This window comes from Somniosus microcephalus, unplaced genomic scaffold (genome assembly GCF_052327205.1).
Source record: "Somniosus microcephalus isolate GS21.2 unplaced genomic scaffold, FLI_Smic_1.0 unresolved_chr2, whole genome shotgun sequence".
NCBI classification, from domain to species: domain Eukaryota; kingdom Metazoa; phylum Chordata; class Chondrichthyes; order Squaliformes; family Somniosidae; genus Somniosus; species Somniosus microcephalus.
Window position 1 is genome coordinate 79,887,249 of NW_028225180.1, and position 21,341 is coordinate 79,908,589.

General features: G+C 42.6%; 1 protein-coding gene across 1 annotated transcript in view; it reads right to left on the minus strand.

Moving 5' to 3' along the window:
- Window positions 1-951: 951 nt before the first annotated feature.
- The window catches only part of ahnak (AHNAK nucleoprotein), a 61,593-nt gene continuing 41,203 nt past the window's right edge, over window positions 952-21,341 (minus strand). The window contains exon 5 of the mRNA XM_085976150.1: window positions 952-20,923. Within this exon, the coding sequence (XP_085832276.1) occupies window positions 2,456-20,923 (18,468 nt within the window). The 3' untranslated portion in view covers window positions 952-2,455. The remainder of the gene's footprint in view (window positions 20,924-21,341) is intronic.

Below are 21,341 nucleotides of genomic sequence, written 5' to 3' on the forward strand. Positions count from 1 at the left end.
AGGTGCTGTATGTGCAATAGCGTGAAGGATCACGGTGTGCCCCTGTTCTAAGTTTCTCCTCTCCCGCGCCCCCATCACCCTCCAGATTTCTCCATTCCATACCTGACAGTTGTGATTCCTGCCAGGTCACAGATTCCAGTGGCACGGGCTGCTCCTAATACTTCGCCTTCGAGCAGCCATTCTTCAGGTCTGAGAGTTGACATTAGAGGCCCTGAAATTGATAGCCCCGAGAGGGCAGAACAAGGACGCAGGTCAAGCAGTGGGTGGGGGCGGGGAAATTGTGTTAATTAGGGGTGGGAACTGGTTTGGTGGGCCTCCGACCCTTTTTCCTTATGTTGGAAAATTCAGACGAGAAAGGTTAGTGCTTCTTGCGTCCGCTCCATCCGTTGTGACGTCATTGAAAGAGGCAGGACTGGCGGGATGACATTCCCCGCCTGAAATACCACCAGTTCTTGTGACCAGGAGAAAGTACAGCTGAAAAGATGGCTTTTTGTCTGTAACAGCCAATCTCCCACCATTCCCACTGGATCCTCCGCGGGCAGATCAGCCATGTTCATATTGCATGGCAGAGCAGGCTCGAGGGGTTGCTTGGCCTACTCTTGTTCCTATGTTCAGGTGTCCATTAACAGCCGGATGCCAGAAGTTCCACCGCGCCGCACTTCCAGTGGCAGAGTGGGGCTCCAGGAATCTCGGGGAATAAGGTGTTGGAAGGCTGCTCGGTCATGAAGGGCACCACAGCCAAACATAATGCTCCCCTCACCCAAAATTCACACGTGGACACACACTTTCCAGCAGAACTCACTGAATAATGTTCAGCAGCAAGGGACCCTGCTTAAATTATTTTATCCACACCTCAGCCCACAGGCCAATTGTAGCTTTCCTACTGCTCAAGTCAAAGATTCAGCCTTTTATTTCATAATTTGGATAAAAACCGAGAGAGACAGACCAGCCTTTAATTCAGGGTAATGAACAATTTATTTGATTTTTACAAAGTACACACTTGTCTTACATTCCCATCGTCTACTGTTTGCCGCAAAAGTGCAGACAGATTTATGAAAAAAAAGTTCTATTAACAACACTTTTGAGTGGAACAATGAAATGGTAAGAAAAACCGAGCAAAGTCACAATTCTCGCCATTCATAACATAACAAAATTGCTTGTTATGTTACAAGGAATATTGGTGCTATCTGTGGACTCCGGCAAGGCGGTGCTTTACTGCAAGACAGTGAATCCTCATTACCCATGCAGGGGGTAGGTATGCTCTCGCATTCTGCTTTACAGTGCTAGCAGATTGGATGTTACAGGCTCCTTCGCCGGCATGCCCATATGTGTGATCAGCTAACTCAGCTCCGACCAGGCAATCCAACCTGAAATCTCCGGGGTCTGTTAGGCTCAGTTCCAGCCGGGGCAGTGCACATACCACCCGAGTCATGGGGTGTGGTGTGTGGGGGGTGTGTGGAGGTGGCAGCGAGACGGCTTGGAAGCGCGATTTGAAATGCAACTAAATTGGATATTTAATTTAGTGCTTCAGACGTTTTAATATCTGTGACTCACTCCAAACTGCATGGTTGGGTATTGAGTAATTTTCCTGGGCTTTCACTCTTGTGGCTTTGGGTGGAAGGACATGGGGATAAAAGATTACAGCAGCAGCACCACCACCATGAGTTAAGGGGGTTTGGGGAGCGGGGAGGGTGGCGTAAACACTCAAATTCACAGTAGAAACACGCCCTGACTAGATCCACAGACAACACTTACACATTTACAAAGCAGAAGAATTTAAGCTACCCAGAATAGAATTTTTTTTTTGCAGCCCTGTTAATTTACAGAGAAAGGAAATCGGCCAAACTTTACTTATTGCTGTTGGACCCTGGCAATACGGCACCAATCACTGGACGAATTGAGTTTAATTTGGCTATTGCCAAATTTCACCTTACATAGATAGGATGGCATCTATTTATCTAAAGACAGCTTAAACTCTTCCTCTACCAATGTCTCCATATCTATTTTCCTCAAATCAATATTCAGTAAAACCTCTCATATATTAGCTGCAACTCCATTGAATAAAGTAAGCTAGAGAGAGCACCAGTGATTACATGTCTTAACACCTCCATTTTACCAGTATATGAAAATAATAAACCGCTACATAGAAAATGTATCAAAATAGGTTTTATTTTTCCTGCTAGTAAGCTATTGCTCTCAGCTTGTAGTAATAGAACTTTAGTTTGTTTTTTAGCTGGTACAGAAGTGTACTGAAATATCCGCAGGTCAAATCTGACTATGGTTCTATTCCTCGCATTGTAAAAAAAACAATAGCTCAACACTTTAAATATTCCATCCTATTTTTGACCTGCAAATGAGATAGGGATGAAGTCTAATAGATCTCCATGCCTTGGCTTATCAGTAAAAAGTAATGCAGTTAATTTCTATTTACAAGGATTCAGCTCTATTTACAAAATTATGGTTTGTTTTTATTGATATTTAGTTCTACTTTAGGAAGACGGAATCCTGCTCTGGATCCGCTCTCGTTGCTAGAAGAGGAGGACATGTGGGACTTTTTGGAAACTAGAGAGATTCCGCTGCCCTCTACTGCTGCCTCGCCTTCAGTGACCTCGTAGGAGCCCTTTGACTTGGCCCCGAAGCCTCCAAATGTTCCAAATTTCAGCTTTGACTTTTTGCCTTTTGCACCCGCAGCCCCTTCTCCAAATTCTGTTCTGCCCTTGGGGGAAGGTGAAAGTTCATGCTCATCACTCAGGGATGATGACCTATGACGTTCTGACTTTTTGCCTTTAAATAACGAGAAATCTAGTGTGCCTGACTTCCCTTTTGGAGAAGTGCTTATGTCCAGACCAGAACCTTTCCCAGATGCTGACATTTCTGGTCCTTCCATCTCAATGTCACTGAAACCCAGGCTACCCTTTGAGCCCTTAATATCAATCTTGGCCCCAGATGCACTGAATTCACCCTCTGATCCTTCACTACTACCTTTCCCTTTAGACTTAGAGAAATTAAATTTGGGCATTTTAATTTTGCCCTTCTTTATTCTGACCCCTGAACTTTCTATCTCACCTTCTGGCAAGTTGACACTCGCCTGTGCTCCTTTAATGTTGACACTTGGACCTTGTGCACCTGAAACATTTAGCTGAGTTTCTGGAACACTGACGCCCATTGCCATTTCTGGTCCTTCTAGGTTCTGGCCTTTTATTTGAAATTGAGAATGTTTGAATTTAGGTATTCTCAGTTTGTCCAATGGAACATCAAGATCAGCTATTGCTCCTTTAATATCTGTACCTATGTCAGGAACTTTGAGATCAAACTCTGCACCTTTCAGATCTCCTTTGGAGCTGGGCACCCCAACACCTCCTTTTGCATCAAACTTCACATCAGCTGTAGGGATTTTCACTTCAGGGCTCTTTACTTTACCACTTAGGTTCACATCTGGTGCACTGACGTTTATATCTCCCTTCATGTCTCCCTCAAACTTTGGTCCAGAAAATCCTATGTTGGCTTTTGGTGCATTAAAATCAACACTGGGACCTTTTCCTTTTAGACCACCAAAGTTGATGTCTGGTCTGTCCATTTTCACATTTGGCCCTGTAATGTCTACTTTAGGGCATTTTATGTCAGTGTCTATCTTTGGACCAGAAAGATCAGCAGCCAAATTCCCTTCTAGTTTAGGTCCCTTCACATTAATGCCAAAATCAGGCGCAGAGACCCCAAATCCTGAAAAGTTGTCGCCTTTTATCTTCTGTCCTGCAGTGTCAATATCAGCTTTTGGGAAGTTGATCTGAGGCATCTTTAGCTTTCCTTCTGCACCTTTAATGTCAAAGTCTGGAGCATCAACATCTACATTAGGACCTTCTACATCCACATCTAGTCCTCTAAAGTTTCCTTTGATATTTGGACTGGAAATATTGACATCACCTTTTAATTGTGGTTTCTTTAAACCTATATCCAAATTAGGTGCTGTGATGCCAACGGATGGCATTGCAATCCGGGGGCCTTTGAATTTACCATCAGCATTGATGTCCACGCCGGGTGTCTCAACATTTCCATGTAAACCTGGTGTCTTAAAGTCACCTCCTATCTTTGGTGCATTTATGCCGAGATTCAGATCAGAGCCTTGCAGTTTAGTACCAGAAATGTTAATTTCAGGCATTTTCAGCTTTCCTTCTGGACCCTCAAAATTAACATCTGGAGCACCAATTTTGATATCTGCTGCAGGTATGTTAATGTCACCTTCTAGCTGTGGTCCTGAAAGATCTGCTTTTGGAAGGTTGGCAACAACATCCATATCTGGCCCTGCTGCTTTGCAGTCCACCCCAAAGCTGGGGAGTTTCAGTTTAGGCATTTTCAATTTTCCTCCTGCACCTTCAATGTTAGCATCTAGGTTTACATTTGGCCCGTTGATGTCATATTCCATTGTTGGACCAGATACACTAACATCACCTTTAAGATTTGATCCTTTTAAATGTAGATCTGGAGCAGAGATCTTGGGTTGAAGATCAATACTGGATGCATCAATATTAACTTCGGGTCGTTTAATTCCACTCTCTAATTTTGGTGTACCAACATCAATATCCACATCTGAACCTTTGAATTTAGGTCCTGAAATCTTAAACTTTGGCTTCTTCATTTTCATTTTTAATTTACCTTCTGGTTTTTCAATGTCAACATTTGGAGCATCAACGTCAAAATCTATTTCTGGTCTCTTTATGTCGAGCGTCGGGCCTTTTACATCTCCTGATACTTCACCTTTCAGATTTGTGCCCTTCAAATTAATATCCAAATCTGGCTCAGATATTTTGGGCGACTTGATGTTTACTGAAGGAAATTTTAATTTTGTGCCTTTCGCTTTGAAACTAGATCCTTTCAAGTCAACATCTGTGTTGACATCTATTCCAGGTGCTTTAATGTCAACATGTGGACCTTTTATATCTGCAGATGAAAAGTCAATATCAGGTGCTTGTAAATCTCCTTCAATCTTTGGACTCAATAATTCACCTTTAATTTTTGATGGTGCCAGATCAAACTCAACATCTGGAAATGACAACTTCATTTTTCCAAATCGTGGTTTCTTTACTTTTGATGGCTTGATATTTAACTGTCCATCTGATGATCCAAGGCTTACATTTAGATCTGGGGACTTAATATCCATTTCTGGGTTGGATAAATCAAGGTCACTCTTTGGAACGGTCAGCTTCACATCTCCTGCAGGTTTCTTCGATTTGATGTTGAATTTAGGCATTTTAAATTTGCCTTTTTTTCCCTTAGTGCTAACATTTAAGTCTGGTGAATCAACATTCAAATCTACATCAGGACCTGTTACATCCAGAGATGGAGCACTGATGTCTCCTTGTGGCCCTTTAATTCCAAATCCAAATTTTGGCGTCTTCACTTTTGGCATTTTCAGATGTGCTCCTTGACCATCTGTATCCATCTCAGGTGCACTAACACCGATACCAATACTTGGAGATTTAATATCAGCAGTACCTTCCAGTTTTGGGCCTTTCAAGTCAAGATTCATGTCTGGTGAAGATATATTGGGAGCTGAAATGCCCAATGAAGGCAGTGAAAACTTGTGCCCATTTCCTTTTACATCAGGACCCTCAATGTTCATGTCAGGTCCCTCGATATCTACTTTAGGACCTTTAATATCAAAATTTGGGCCTTTGATGTCACCCTTCATATTAATGTCAGGAGCAACACCACCTTTCAGTTCCGGGCCTTTAAACCCAAGATCAAAATTAGGAGCTTTAACTTTGGGTAACGAGATATCGAATCCTGGCATTTGAAATCCAGGGCCTTTGATTTTACCATCAGCATCCATATCTACTTCAGGTACTTCAACCCCACCTTTTATCTTTGGCCTAGATATATTAACATCTGCCTCGGGAAGATTAGCATCAATGTTCATATCTCGACCTTCTACTTTAGCTCCACCCATTTGGAATTTAGGCAGTTTGATTTTTGGCATGTGAAACTGTCCATTCCCACCCTCCAGATCAACATCTGATGCTTCTACATCTATCTTTGGTCCTTTGATCTCTCCTTCTATATTTGGTGAAGAAATGTCAATATCGTGATCCCCTTTTAGTTTTGGGCCCTTGAATCCCAAATCAAAGTCTGGAGCCTTTAGGCTGGGCAGATGTAGGGAAGGCATTGAAAACTTGGGCCCACTTCCTTTTATATCAGCTCCCTCAAAATCTACTTTGGGACCTTTGATATTCAAATTTGGGCCTTTGATATCACCCTCCAGGTTAACATCAGGGACATCAACATCTCCGGTCACTTTTGGACCTTTGAGCTCCAGATCAAAATCAGGCTTTTGAAACTTGGGTGCTGAGATATTGAAACCTGGCATTTTAAATTTAGGGCCTTTGATTTTACCAGAACCTTTTCCTACATCTACATCTACGTCAGGTATTTCGACACCACCTTCTATCTTTGGTCCAGATAGCTTAACATCTGCCTCGGGAAGATTGGCATCAATATTCAGATCTGGTCCTTCTCCTTTAGGTCCACCCATTCGGAACTTTGGCATTTTGAATTTAGGCAAGTGGAACTTTCCGTCGGGACTTTTTATGTCAGCTTCTGGTGTCTTGATATCTACCTTTGGTCCTTTGATCTCACCTTCTATACTTGCAGAAGGAACATCAATATCATGGTCACCTTTCAATTTTGGGCCTTTAAGACTCAAGTCAAAGTCTGGAGCCTTTATGCTGGGCATATGTAGGGAAGGCATTGAAAATTTGGCCCCACTTCCTTTTACTTCAGGTCCCTCGATATCAACTTTGGGACCTTTAATATTCAAATTTGGGCCTTTGATATCACCCTCCAGATTAACATCAGGTGCATCGACATCACCTCCCACTTTTGGACCTTTGAGGCGTAGATCAAAATCAGGCTTTTGAAACTTGGGTGCTGAGATATTGAATCCCGGCATTTTAAATTTAGGACCTTTGATTTTACCAGGATCCCCTTCAAAATCCAAATCTACATCAGGTATTTCGACATCACTTTCTAACTTTGAACCAGATAGCTTAACATCTGCCTTGGGAAGATTAGCATCAATGTCTAGATCTGGACCTTCTCCTTTAACTCCACCCATTTGGAATTTGGGCATTTTGAATTTAGGCAGGTGGAACCTTCCACTGCCACCTTCAACGTCAGCCTCTGGCATATCTACATCTACATCTACCTTTGGTCCTTTGATCTCTCCCTCTATACTTGCAGAAGGAAGGTTAATTTCATGGTCACCTTTCACCTTCGGGCCTTTAAGACTCAAGTCAAAGTCTGGAGCCTTTATGCTGGGCATATGTAGGGAAGGCATTGAAAATTTGGCCCCACTTCCTTTTACATCAGGTCCGTCGATATCAACTTTGGGACCTTTAATATTCAAATTTGGGCCTTTGATATCACCCTCCAGATTAACATCAGGTGCATCGACATGACCTCCCACTTTTGGACCTTTGAGGTGTAGATCAAAATCAGGCTTTTGAAACTTGGGTGCTGAGATATTGAATCCCGGCATTTTAAAATTAGGGCCTTTGATTTTACCAGAACCCCCTTCAACATTCAAATCTACGTCAGGTATTTCAACACCGCCTTCTATCTTTGGTCCAGATAGCTTAACATCTGCTTCGGGAAGATTAGCATCAATGTTCATATCTGGACCTTCTACTTTAGCTCCACCCATTTGGAATTTAGGCAGTTTGATTTTTGGCATGCGGAACTGTCCACTTGCACCCTCCAGGTCAACATCTGGTGCTTCTACATCTATCTTTGGTCCTTTGATCTCTCCCTCTATATTTGGTGAAGAAATGTCAATATTGTGATCCCCTTTTAGTTTTGGGCCCTTGAAACCCAAATCAAAGTCTGGAGCCTTTAGGCTGGGCAGATGTAGGGAAGGCATTGAAAACTTGGGCCCACTTCCTTTTACATCAGCTCCCTCAAAATCTACTTTGGGGCCTTTGATATTCAAGTTTGGGCCTTTTATGTCACTCTCCAGGTTAACATCAGGGACATCAACATCTCCAGTCACTTTTGGACCTTTGAGCTCCAGATCAAAATCAGGCTTTTGAAACTTGGTTGCTGAGATATTGAATCCCGGCATTTTAAATTTAGGGCCTTTGATTTTACCAGAACCTTTTCCTACTTCTACATCTACATCAGGTATTTCGACACCACCTTCTATCTTTGGTCCAGATAGCTTAACATCTGCCTCGGGAAAATTGGCATCAATATTCAGATCTGGTCCTTCTACTTTAGGTCCACCCATTCGGAACCTGGGCATTTTGAATTTAGGCAAGTGGAACTTTCCGTCGGGACTTTTTATGTCAGCTTCTGGTGTCTTGATATCTAGCTTTGGTCCTTTGATCTCTCCTTCTATACTTGCAGAAGGAACATCAATATCATGGTCACCTTTCAATTTTGGGCCTTTAAGATTCAAGTCAAAGTCTGGAACTGTTATGCTGGGCATATGTAGGGAAGGTATTGAAAATTTGGCCCCACTTCCTTTTACATCAGGTCCGTCGATATCAACTTTGGGACCTTTAATATTCAAATTTGGGCCTTTGATATCACCCTCCAGATTAACATCAGGTGCATCGACATCACCTCCAACTTTTGGACCTTTGAGGTGTAGATCAAAATCAGGCTTTTGAAACTTGGGTGCTGAGATATTGAATCCCGGCATTTTAAATTTAGGGCCTTTGATTTTACCAGAACCCCCTTCAAAATCCAAATCTACATCAGGTATTTCAACACCGCCTTCTATCTTTGGACCAGATAGCTTAACATCTGCCTCGGGAAGATTAGCATCAATGTCCAGATCTGGACCTTCTGCTTTAACTCCACCCATTTGGAATTTGGGCATTTTGAATTTAGGCAGGTGGAACTTTCCACTGCCACCCTCAACATCAGCCTCTGGCATATCTACGTCTACCTTTGGTCCTTTGATCTCTCCCTCTATACTTGCAGAAGGAAGGTTAATTTCATGGCCACCTTTCACTTTTGGGCCTTTAAGACTCAAGTCAAAGTCTGGAACCGTTATGCTGGGCATATGTAGGGAAGGCATTGAAAATTTGGGCCCACTTCCTTTTACATCAGGTCCATCAATATCAACTTTGGGACCTTTAATATTCAAATTTGGGCCTTTGATATCACCCTCTAGATTGAAGTCAGGTGCATCAACATCACCTCCCACTTTTGGACCTTTGAGCTTTAGATCAAAATCAGGCTTTTGAAACTTGGGTGCTGAGATATTGAATCCTGGCATTTTAAAATTAGGGCCTTTGATTTTACCAGAACCCCCTTCAACATTCAAATCTACGTCAGGTATTTCAACACCGCCTTCTATCTTTGGACCAGATAGCTTAACATCTGCTTCGGGAAGATTAGCATCTATGTTCATATCTGGACCTTCTACTTTAGCTCCACCCATTTGGAATTTTGGCAATTTGATTTTTGGCATGCGGAACTGTCCACTTGCACCCTCCAGGTCAACATCTGGTGCTTCTACATCTATCTTTGGTCCTTTGATCTCTCCCTTTATATTTGGTGGAGAAATGTCAATATCGTGATCCCCTTTTAGTTTTGGGCCCTTGAAACCCAAATCAAAGTCTGGAGCCTTTAGGCTGGGCAGATGTAGGGAAGGCATTGAAAACTTGGGCCCACTTCCTTTTACATCAGGTCCCTCAAAATCTACTTTGGGGCCTTTGATATTCAAATTTGGGCCTTTGATATCACCCTCCAGGTTAACATCAGGGACATCAACATCTCCAGTCACTTTTGGACCTTTGAGCTCCAGATCAAAATCAGGCTTTTGAAACTTGGGTGCTGAGATATTGAATCCTGGCATTTTAAATTTAGGGCCTTTGATTTTACCAGAACCTTTTCCTATATCTACATCTACATCAGGTATTTCGACACCACCTTCTATCTTTGGTCCAGATAGCTTAACATCTGCCTCGGGAAGATTGGCATCAATATTCAGATCTGGTCCTTCTCCTTTAGGTCCACCCATTCGAAACCTGGGCATTTTGAATTTAGGCAAGTGGAACTTTCCGTCGGGACTTTTTATGTCAGCTTCTGGTGCCTTGATATCTAGCTTTGGTCCTTTGATCTCTCCTTCTATACTTGCAGAAGGAACATCAATATCATGGTCACCTTTCAATTTGGGGCCTTTAAGACTCAAGTCAAAGTCTGGAACCGTTATGCTGGGCATATGTAGGGAAGGCATTGAAAATTTGGGCCCACTTCCTTTTACATCAAGTCCCTCGATATCAACTTTGGGACTTTTAATATTCAAATTCGGGCCTTTGATATCACCCTCCAGATTAACATCAGGTGCATCGACATCACCTCCCACCTTTGGACCTTTGAGGTGTAGATCAAAATCAGGCTTTTGAAACTTGGGTGCTGAGATATTGAATCCCGGCATTTTAAATTTAGAGCCTTTGATTTTACCAGGACCCCCTTCAAAATCCAAATCTACATCAGGCATTTCAACACCTCCTTCTAACTTTGGTCCAGATAGCTTAACATCTGCCTTGGGAAGATTAGCATCAATGTCTAGATCTGGACCTTCTGCTTTAGCTCCACCCATTTGGAATTTAGGCATTTTGAATTTAGGCAGGTGGAACTTTCCACTGCCACCTTCAACGTCAGCCTCTGGCATATCTACATCTACCTTTGGCCCTTTGATCTCTCCCTCTATACTTGCAGAAGGAAGGTTAATTTCATGGCCACCTTTCACTTTTGGACCTTTAAGACTCAAGTCAAAGTCTGGAACAGTTACGCTGGGCATATGTAGAGAAGGCATTGAAAATTTGGCCCCACTTCCTTTTACATCAGGACCCTCGATATCAACTTTGGGACCTTTAATATTCAAATTTGGGCCTTTGATATCACCCTCCAGATTAACATCAGGTGCATCGACATCACCTCCTACTTTTGGACCTTTGAGGTGTAGATCAAAATCAGGCTTTTGAAACTTGGGTGCTGAGATATTGAATCCCGGCATTTTAAATTTAGGGGCTTTGATTTTACCAGGATCCCCTTCAAAATCCAAATCTACATCAGGTATTTCGACACCGCCTTCTATCTTTGGACCAGATAGCTTAACATCTGCCTTGGGAAGATTAGCATCAATGTCTAGATCTGGACCTTCTCCTTTAACTCCACCCATTTGGAATTTGGGCATTTTGAATTTAGGCAGGCGGAACTTTCCACTGCCACCTTCAACGTCAGCCTCTGGCATATCTACATCTACCTTTGGTCCTTTGATCTCTCCCTCTATACTTGCAGAAGGAAGGCTAATTTCATGGCCACCTTTCACTTTTGGGCCTTTAAGACTCAAGTCAAAGTCTGGAGCCTTTATGCTGGGCATATGTAGGGAAGGCATTGAAAATTTGGGCCCACTTCCTTCTACATCAGGTCCGTCGATATCAACTTTGGGACCTTTAATATTCAAATTCGGGCCTTTGATATCACCCTCTAGATTAACATCAGTTGCATCAACATCACCGCCGAATTTTGGACCTTTGAGCTTTAGATCAAAATCAGGCTTTTGAAACTTGGGTGCTGAGATATTGAATCCCGGCATTTTAAAATTAGGGCCTTTTATTTTACCAGAACCCCCTTCAACATTCAAATCTACATCAGGTATTTCAACACCACCTTCTATCTTTGGACCAGATAGCTTAACATCTGCCTCGGGAAGATTAGCATCAATGTTCATATCTGGACCTTCTACTTTAGCTCCCCCCAGTTGGAATTTGGGCAATTTGATTTTTGGCATGCGGAACTGTCCATTCCCACCCTCCAGATCAACATCTGGTGCTTCTACATCTATCTTTGGTCCTTTGATCTCTCCTTCTATATTTGGTGAAGAAATGTCAATATCATGATCCCCTTTTAGTTTGGGGCCCTTGAAACCCAAATCAAAGTCTGGAGCCTTTAGGCTGGGCAGATGTAGGGAAGGCATTGAAAACTTGGGCCCACTTCCTTTTACATCAGCTCCCTCAAGATCTACTTTGGGACCTTTGATATTCAAGTTTGGGCCTTTGATATCACCCTCCAGGTTAACATCAGGGACATCAACATCTCCGGTCACTTTTGGACCTTTGAGCTCCAGATCAAAATCAGGCTTTTGAAACTTGGGTGCTGAGATATTGAATCCCGGCATTTTAAATTTAGGGCCTTTGATTTTACCAGAACCTTTTCCTACATCTACATCTACGTCAGGTATTTCGACACCACCTTCTATCTTTGGTCCAGATAGCTTAACATCTGCCTCAGGAAGATTGGCATCAATATTCAGATCTGGTCCTTCTCCTTTAGGTCCACCCATTCGAAACCTGGGCATTTTGAATTTAGGCAAGTGGAACTTTCCGTCGGGACTTTTTATGTCAGCTTCTGGTGTCTTGATATCTACCTTTGGTCCTTTGATCTCTCCTTCTATACTTGCAGAAGGAACATCAATATCATGGTCACCTTTCAATTTTGGGCCTTTAAGACTCAAGTCAAAGTCTGGAACCGTTATGCTGGGCATATGTAGGGAAGGCATTGAAAATTTGGCCCCACTTCCTTTTACATCAGGTCCCTCGATATCAACTTTGGGACCTTTAATATTCAAATTTGGGCCTTTGATATCACCCTCCAGGCTAACATCAGGGACATCAACATCTCCGGTCACTTTTGGACCTTTGAGGTCCAGATCAAAATCAGGCTTTTGAAACTTGGGTGCTGAGATATTGAATCCTGGCATTTTAAATTTAGAACCTTTGATTTTACCAGAACCCCCTTCAACATTCAAATCTACATCAGGTATTCCAACACCGCCTTCTATCTTTGGACCAGATAGCTTAACATCTGCCTCGGGAAGATTAGCATCAATGTCTAGATCTGGACCTTCTCCTTTAACTCCACCCATTTGGAATTTGGGCATTTTGAATTTAGGCAGGCGGAACTTTCCACTGCCACCTTCAACGTCAGCCTCTGGCATATCTACATCTACATCTACCTTTGGCCCTTTGATCTCTCCCTCTATACTTGCAGAAGGAAGGTTAATTTCATGGTCACCTTTCACCTTTGGGCCTTTAAGACTCAAGTCAAAGTCTGGAACCGTTATGCTGGGCATATGTAGAGAAGGCATTGAAAATTTGGCCCCACTTCCTTTTACATCAGGACCCTCGATATCAACTTTGGGACCTTTAATATTCAAATTTGGGCCTTTGATATCACCCTCTAGATTAACATCAGGTGCATCAACATCTCCGGTCACTTTTGGACCTTTGAGGTGTAGATCAAAATCAGGCTTTTGAAACTTGGGTGCTGAGATATTGAATCCTGGCATTTTAAATTTAGGGCCTTTGATTTTACCAGAATCCCCTTCAAAATCCAAATCTACATCAGGTATTTCAACACCGCCTTCTATCTTTGGTCCAGATAGCTTAACATCTGCCTTGGGAAGATTAGCATCAATGTCCAGATCTGGACCTTCTGCTTTAGCTCCACCCATTTGGAATTTGGGCATTTTGAATTTAGGCAGGTGGAACCTTCCACTGCCACCTTCAACGTCAGCCTCTGGCATATCTACATCTACATCTACCTTTGGTCCTTTGATCTCTCCCTCTATACTTGCAGAAGGAAGGTTAATTTCATGGCCACCTTTCACTTTTGGGCCTTTAAGACTCAAGTCAAAGTCTGGAACCGTTATGCTGGGCATATGTAGGGAAGGCATTGAAAATTTGGGCCCACTTCCTTTTACATCAGGTCCCTCGATATCAACTTTGGGACCTTTAATTTTCAAATTTGGGCCTTTGATATCACCCTCCAGATTAACATCAGGTGCATCGACATCACCTCCAACTTTTGGACCTTTGAGGTGTAGATCAAAATCAGGCTTTTGAAACTTGGGTGCTGAGATATTGAATCCTGGCATTTTAAATTTAGGGCCTTTGATTTTACCAGAATCCCCTTCAAAATCCAAATCTACATCAGGTATTTCAACACCGCCTTCTATCTTTGGTCCAGATAGCTTAACATCTGCCTTGGGAAGATTAGCATCAATGTCCAGATCTGGACCTTCTGCTTTAGCTCCACCCATTTGGAATTTGGGCATTTTGAATTTAGGCAGGTGGAACCTTCCACTGCCACCTTCAACGTCAGCCTCTGGCATATCTACATCTACATCTACCTTTGGTCCTTTGATCTCTCCCTCTATACTTGCAGAAGGAAGGTTAATTTCATGGCCACCTTTCACTTTTGGGCCTTTAAGACTCAAGTCAAAGTCTGGAACCGTTATGCTGGGCATATGTAGGGAAGGCATTGAAAATTTGGGCCCACTTCCTTTTACATCAGGTCCCTCGATATCAACTTTGGGACCTTTAATTTTCAAATTTGGGCCTTTGATATCACCCTCCAGATTAACATCAGGTGCATCGACATCACCTCCAACTTTTGGACCTTTGAGGTGTAGATCAAAATCAGGCTTTTGAAACTTGGGTGCTGAGATATTGAATCCTGGCATTTTAAATTTAGGGCCTTTGATTTTATCAGAACCCCCTTCAAAATCCAAATCTACGTCAGGTATTTCGACACCACCTTCTATCTTTGGACCAGATAGCTTAACATCTGTCTTGGGAAGATTAGCATCAATGTCTAGATCTGGACCTTCTGCTTTAGCTCCACCCATTTGGAATTTGGGCATTTTGAATTTAGGCAGGTGGAACTTTCCACTGCCACCCTCAACATCAGCCTCTGGCATAGCTACACCTACATCTACCTTTGGTCCTTTGATCTCACCTTCTATACTTGCAGAAGGAAGGTTAATTTCATGGTCACCTTTCAATTTTGGGCCTTTAAGACTCAAGTCAAAGTCTGGAACCGTTATGCTGGGCATATGTAGGGAAGGCATTGAAAATTTGGGCCCACTTCCTTTTACATCAGGTCCGTCAACATCAACTTTGGGACCTTTAATATTCAAGTTCGGGCCTTTGATATCACCCTCCAGATTAACATCGGATGCATCGACATCACCTCCCACTTTTGGACCTTTGAGCTTTAGATCAAAATCAGGCTTTTGAAACTTGGGTGCTGAGATATTGAATCCCGGCATTTTAAAATTAGGGCCTTTGATTTTACCAGAACCCCCTTCAACATTCAAATCTACGTCAGGTATTTCGACACCGCCTTCTATCTTTGGTCCAGATAGCTTAACATCTGCTTCGGGAAGATTGGCATCAATATTCAGATCTGGTCCTTCTCCTTTAGGTCCACCCATTCGGAACCTGGGCATTTTGAATTTAGGCAAGTGGAACTTTCCGTCGGGACTTTTTACGTCAGCTTCTGCTGTCTTGATATCTACCTTTGGTCCTTTGATCTCACCTTCTATACTTGCAGAAGGAACATCAATATCATGGTCAACTTTCAATTTTGAGCCTTTAAGACTCAAGTCAAAGTCTGGAACCGTTATGCTGGGCATATGTAGGGAAGGTATTGAAAATTTGGGGCCACTTCCTTTTACATCAGGTCCGTCGATATCAACTTTGGGACCTTTAATATTCAAATTCGGGCCTTTGATACCACCCTCCAGATTAACATCAGGTGCATCGACATCACCTCCCACTTTTGGACCTTTGAGGTGTAGATCAAAATCAGTCTTTTGAAACTTGGGCGCTGAGATATTGAATCCCGGCATTTTAAATTTAGTGCCTTTGATTTTACCAGGATCCCCTTCAAAATCCAAATCTACGTCAGGTATTTCGACACCGCCTTCTATCTTTGGACCAGATAGCTTAACATCTGCCTCGGGAAGATGAGCATCAATGTCTAGATCTGGACCTTCTGCTTTAGCTCCACCCATTTGGAATTTGGGCATTTTGAATTTAGGCAGGTGGAACTTTCCACTGCCACCTTCAACGTCAGCCTCTGGCATATCTACATCTACATCTACCTTTGGTCCTTTGATCTCTCCCTCTATACTTGCAGAAGGAAGGTTAATTTCATGGCCACCTTTCACTTTTGGGCCTTTAAGACTCAAGTCAAAGTCTGGAACCGTTATGCTGGGCATATGTAGGGATGGCATTGAAAATTTGGGCCCACTTCCTTTTACATCAGGTCCGTCGATATCAACTTTGGGACCTTTAATATTCAAATTTGGGCCTTTGATATCACCCTCCAGATTAACATCAGGTACATCGACATCACCTCCCACTTTTGGACCTTTGAGGTGTAGATCAAAATCAGGCTTTTGAAATTTGGGTGCTGAGATATTGAATCCCGGCATTTTAAAATTAGGGCCTTTGATTTTACCAGAATCCCCTTCAACATTCAAATCTACGTCAGGTATTTCGACACCGCCTTCTATCTTTGGTCCAGATAGCTTAACATCTGCTTCGGGAAGATTGGCATCAATACTCAGATCTGGTCCTTCTCCTTTAGGTCCACCCATTCGAAACTTTGGCATTTTGAATTTAGGCAAGTGGAACTTTCCGTCGGAACTTTTTATGTCAGCTTCTGGTGTTTTGATATCTATCTTTGGTCCTTTGATCTCTCCTTCTATACTTGCAGAAGGAACATCGATATCATGGTCACCTTTCAATTTTGGGCCTTTAAGATTCAAGTCAAAGTCAGGAACCGTTATGCTGGGCATATGTAGGGAAGGCATTGAAAATTTGGCCCCACTTCCTTTTACATCAGGTCCGTCGATATCAACTTTGGGACCTTTAATATTCAAATTCGGGCCTTTGATATCACCCTCCAGATTAACATCAGGTGCATCGACATCACCTCCCACTTTTGGACCTTTGAGGTGTAGATCAAAATCAGGCTTTTGAAACTTGGGCGCTGAGATATTGAATCCCGGCATTTTAAATTTAGGGCCTTTGATTTTACCAGGATCCCCTTCAAAATCCAAATCTACATCAGGTATTTCAACACCGCCTTCTATCTTTGGACCAGATAGCTTAACATCTGCCTTGGGAAGATTAGCATCAATGTCTAGATCTGGACCTTCTCCTTTAACTCCACCCATTTGGAATTTGGGCATTTTGAATTTAGGCAGGCGGAACTTTCCACTGCCACCTTCAACGTCAGCCTCTGGCATATCTACATCTACCTTTGGCCCTTTGATCTCTCCCTCTATACTTGCAGAAGGAAGGTTAATATCATGGTCACCTTTCACTTTTGCACCTTTAAGACTCAAGTCAAAGTCTGGAACAGTTACGCTGGGCATATGTAGGGAAGGCATTGAAAATTTGGGCCCACTTCCTTTTACATCAGGTCCCTCGATATCAACTTTGGGACCTTTAATATTCAAATTTGGGCCTTTGATATCACCCTCTAGATTGAAGTCAGGTGCATCAACATCACCTCCCACTTTTGGACCTTTGAGCTTTAGATCAAAATCAGGCTTTTGAAACTTGGGTGCTGAGATATTGAATCCCGGCATTTTAAAATTAGGGCCTTTTATTTTACCAGAACCCCCTTCAACATTCAAATCTACGTCAGGTATTTCAACATCACCTTTTATCTTTGGTCCAGATAGCTTAACATCTGCTTCGGGAAGATGAGCATCAATGTTCATATCTGGACCTTCTACTTTAGCTCCACCCAATTGGAATTTGGGCAATTTGATTTTTGGCATGTGGAACTGTCCACTTGCACCCTCCAGGTCAACATCTGGTGCTTCTACAATTATCTTTGGTTCTTTGATCTCGCCCTCTATATTTGGTGCAGAAATGTCAATATCCTGATCCCCTTTTAGTTTTGGGCCCTTGAAACCCAAGTCAAAGTCTGGAGCCTTTAGGCTGGGCAGATGTAGGGAAGGCATTGAAAACTTGGGCCCACTTCCTTTTACATCAGGTGCCTTGATATCAACTTTGGGACCTTTAATTTTCAAATTTGGGCCTTTGATATCACCCTCCAGATTAACATCAGGTACATCGACATCACCTCCCACTTTTGGACCTTTGAGGTGTAGATCAAAATCAGGCTTTTCAAACTTGGGTGCTGAGATATTGAATCCCGGCATTTTAAATTTAGGGCCTTTGATTTTATGAGGATCACCTTCAAAATCCAAATCTACATCAGGTATTTCAACGCCGCCTTCTAACTTTGGACCAGATAGCTTAACATCTGCCTTGGGAAGATTAGCATCAATGTCTAGATCTGGACCTTCTGCTTTAGCTCCACCCATTTGGAATTTAGGCATTTTGAATTTAGGCAGGCGGAACTTTCCACTGCCACCCTCAACATCAGCCTCTGGCATATCTACATCTACCTTTGGTCCTTTGATCTCTCCCTCTATAGTTGCAGAAGGAAGGTTAATTTCATGGCCACCTTTCACTTTTGGGCCTTTAAGACTCATGTCAATGTCTGGAGCCTTTATGCTGGGCATATGTAGGGAAGGCATTGAAAATTTGGGCCCACTTCCTTTTACATCAGGTCCCTGGAAATCGATTTTGGGACCTTTAATATTCAAATTTGGACCTTTAATGTCACCCTCCAGATTAACATCAGGAGCATCAACATCTCCAGTCACTTCTGGACCTTTGAGCTCCAGATCAAAATCAGGCTTTTGGATTTTGGGTCCTGAGATATTGAATCCTGGCATTTTAAATTTAGGGCCTTTTATTTTACCAGAACCCCCTTCAAAATCCAAATCTACGTCAGGTATTTCAACACCGCCTTCTATCTTTGGACCAGATACCTTAACATCTGCCTTGGGAAGATTAGCATCAATGTCTAGACCTGGACCTTCTACTTTAGCTCCACCCATTTGGAATTTGGGCATTTTGAATTTAGGCAGGTGGAACCTTCCACTGCCACCTTCAACGTCAGCCTCTGGCATATCTACATCTACATCTACCTTTGGTCCTTTGATCTCTCCCTCTATACTTGCAGAAGGAAGGCTAATTTCATGGCCACCTTTCACTTTTGGGCCTTTAAGACTGACGTCAAAGTCTGGAGCCTTAATGCTGGGCATATGTAGGGAAGGCATTGAAAATTTGGGCCCACTTCCTTTTACATCAGGTCCCTCGCAATCTATTTTGGGAGCTTTAATATTGAAATTCGGGCCTTTGATGCCACCCTCCAGATTAACATCAGGGGCATTAACATCTCCAGTCACTTCTGGACCTTTGAGCTCCAGATCAAAATCAGGCTTTTGGATTTTGGGTCCTGAGATATTGAATCCTGGCATTTTAAATTTGGAGCCTTTGATTTTACCAGAACCCCCTTCAAAATCTAAATCTACATCAGGTATTTCGACACCGCCTTCTACCTTTGGACCAGATAGCTTAACATCTGCCTTGGGAAGATTAGCATCAATGTCTAGATCTGGACCTTCTCCTTTAGCTCCACCCATTTGGAATTTAGGTATATTGAATTTCGGCATCTCAAACCGTCGATCCCCACTCCCTAGTTCAAACTCTGGTGCATGCACATCTACATTTGGAGCTTTGATCTGTCCCTCTGTATTTTGAGAAGGAAGGTCAATATCCTGATCCCCTTTCAGCTTTGGGCTTTTAAAACTCAAATCAAAATCTGGAGCCTTAATTTTGGGCATACCTACTGAAGGTGTTGACAACTTGAGCCCACTCCCTTTCACATCAGTCCCCTCGATATCTACTTTGGGACCTTTAATATTTATATTTGAGCCTTTGATGTCACCCTCCAGATTGATGTCAGGTGTGTCAACATCACCTGTCAGTTTTGGGCCTTTGACATCCAGATCAAAATCAGACTTTTGGATCTTGGTTCCTGAGACACTGAATCCTGGAATTTTAAATTCAGGGCCTTTGATTTCACCAGCACCTCCTTCAACATCCAGATTTGCTTTAGGTATTTCAACACCGCCTTCTATCTTTGGTCCAGGTAGCTTAACATGTACCTCGGGAAAGTTGGAGTCGATATTCAGTTCTGGTCCTTCTACTTTTGTCCACTTATTCGTAACTTGGGCTTCTGGAATCTCTTTTACGTTGTAACCTGAAATATTGAAGTTTGGTGTCTTCGCTTTGATATTTAGTTTCCCATCTTGCGCATTGAAACCTGAACTGTCAACGTGTATTTTTGACGTTTGAACATCAATGTTTGGACCTTTTAAATCATCATGATTTCCAGATATATTTAGATCAGCATCAATCTTGGGAAAAGAAATATCAGTTTTTGCTACACTTGTGTTAATATCAACAACTGGACCTCTCACCTTTGACCCAGAAAAACTCAACTCTGGCATCTTGATTGAAGGCATTTTGGTTTTCCTATCGGAACCTCCAATGTCAACATCTAGTTTTGTTGTTCTTGTATCAATAACAGGTATTTGCATATCTGTTGTAACTTTTGGAGCAGAAACTTCAATGCTTGCTTTTGGGAATTTGACTTTAGGCGCCATGACATCAACATCAACGTTTGGTGCAGAAATATCCACATTTGTCTTTGCATGTTTGCCATCAAGATCGGATGTTTGTGCTGTTCCTCCTGATAAATTGATCTGCGGCATATGAAACGTAGTCTGTCCATGTTCTGTATCCGGTCCAGATACCTCTACAACTTTTGTTTTCACAATGTGCATTGTATGCGTTGTCCGCTGGCCGTCTCCCATTTGAAATTTCAGACCTTCAGTGCCCAAGAGATTAACATCCACATCCATCTCTGACGTTTCCAGTTTTGGTCCTGATCTCTCAACAGTGACTTGCTCATATCTTGGAACTTTTATTTTAAATTCTGGATTCTGGATTTCCATGTCTGTCATGATTGTGGGGCCAGATGTGCGAACTGTACGTGTAATGACCTTTCTGGTGATATGTACACTGGAAGATCTGTCACCTTGATCTGATGCCTCTATGCCATCTTCTGACTTCAGACGAGGCTTGATTTTGGTTCTGAAAATCCTCTGATAGTCTTCATCATCTCCGCTCTAGAGGAAATACAAAATCTGTGTCATATCCAGCTTCATGCTTTTGTTTTTATTTAAGAGGAACTGTTAGGTTCCCATGCAGGCCAGATTCCCATGCAGACCGGGAAAGTCCTAGCTGATCTCAGCTAGTGTGGCAGTACGGGAGCTAGGAAGGGAAAAAAGGGCAACCAGAATACCTACTCTGATCTCTGTCCAGTGATTCTGTTGAAAAGAGCATATGTGTGGACATCTAATGAGGATAGGAACATGCTGAGCTGTGATGCCCTCCCTTGCCCACAGTTGAACAGCCTACCAATATTCATTATCCAGACTCACCCACCTCCTCCAGTCTTATGTCCCATTGTATGTCCTATGGGGGAAAAATTGAGTTGCGCCCCTTTTGGGGACGCTAACTTCACTGGGGCGCTACTTTTAGCAC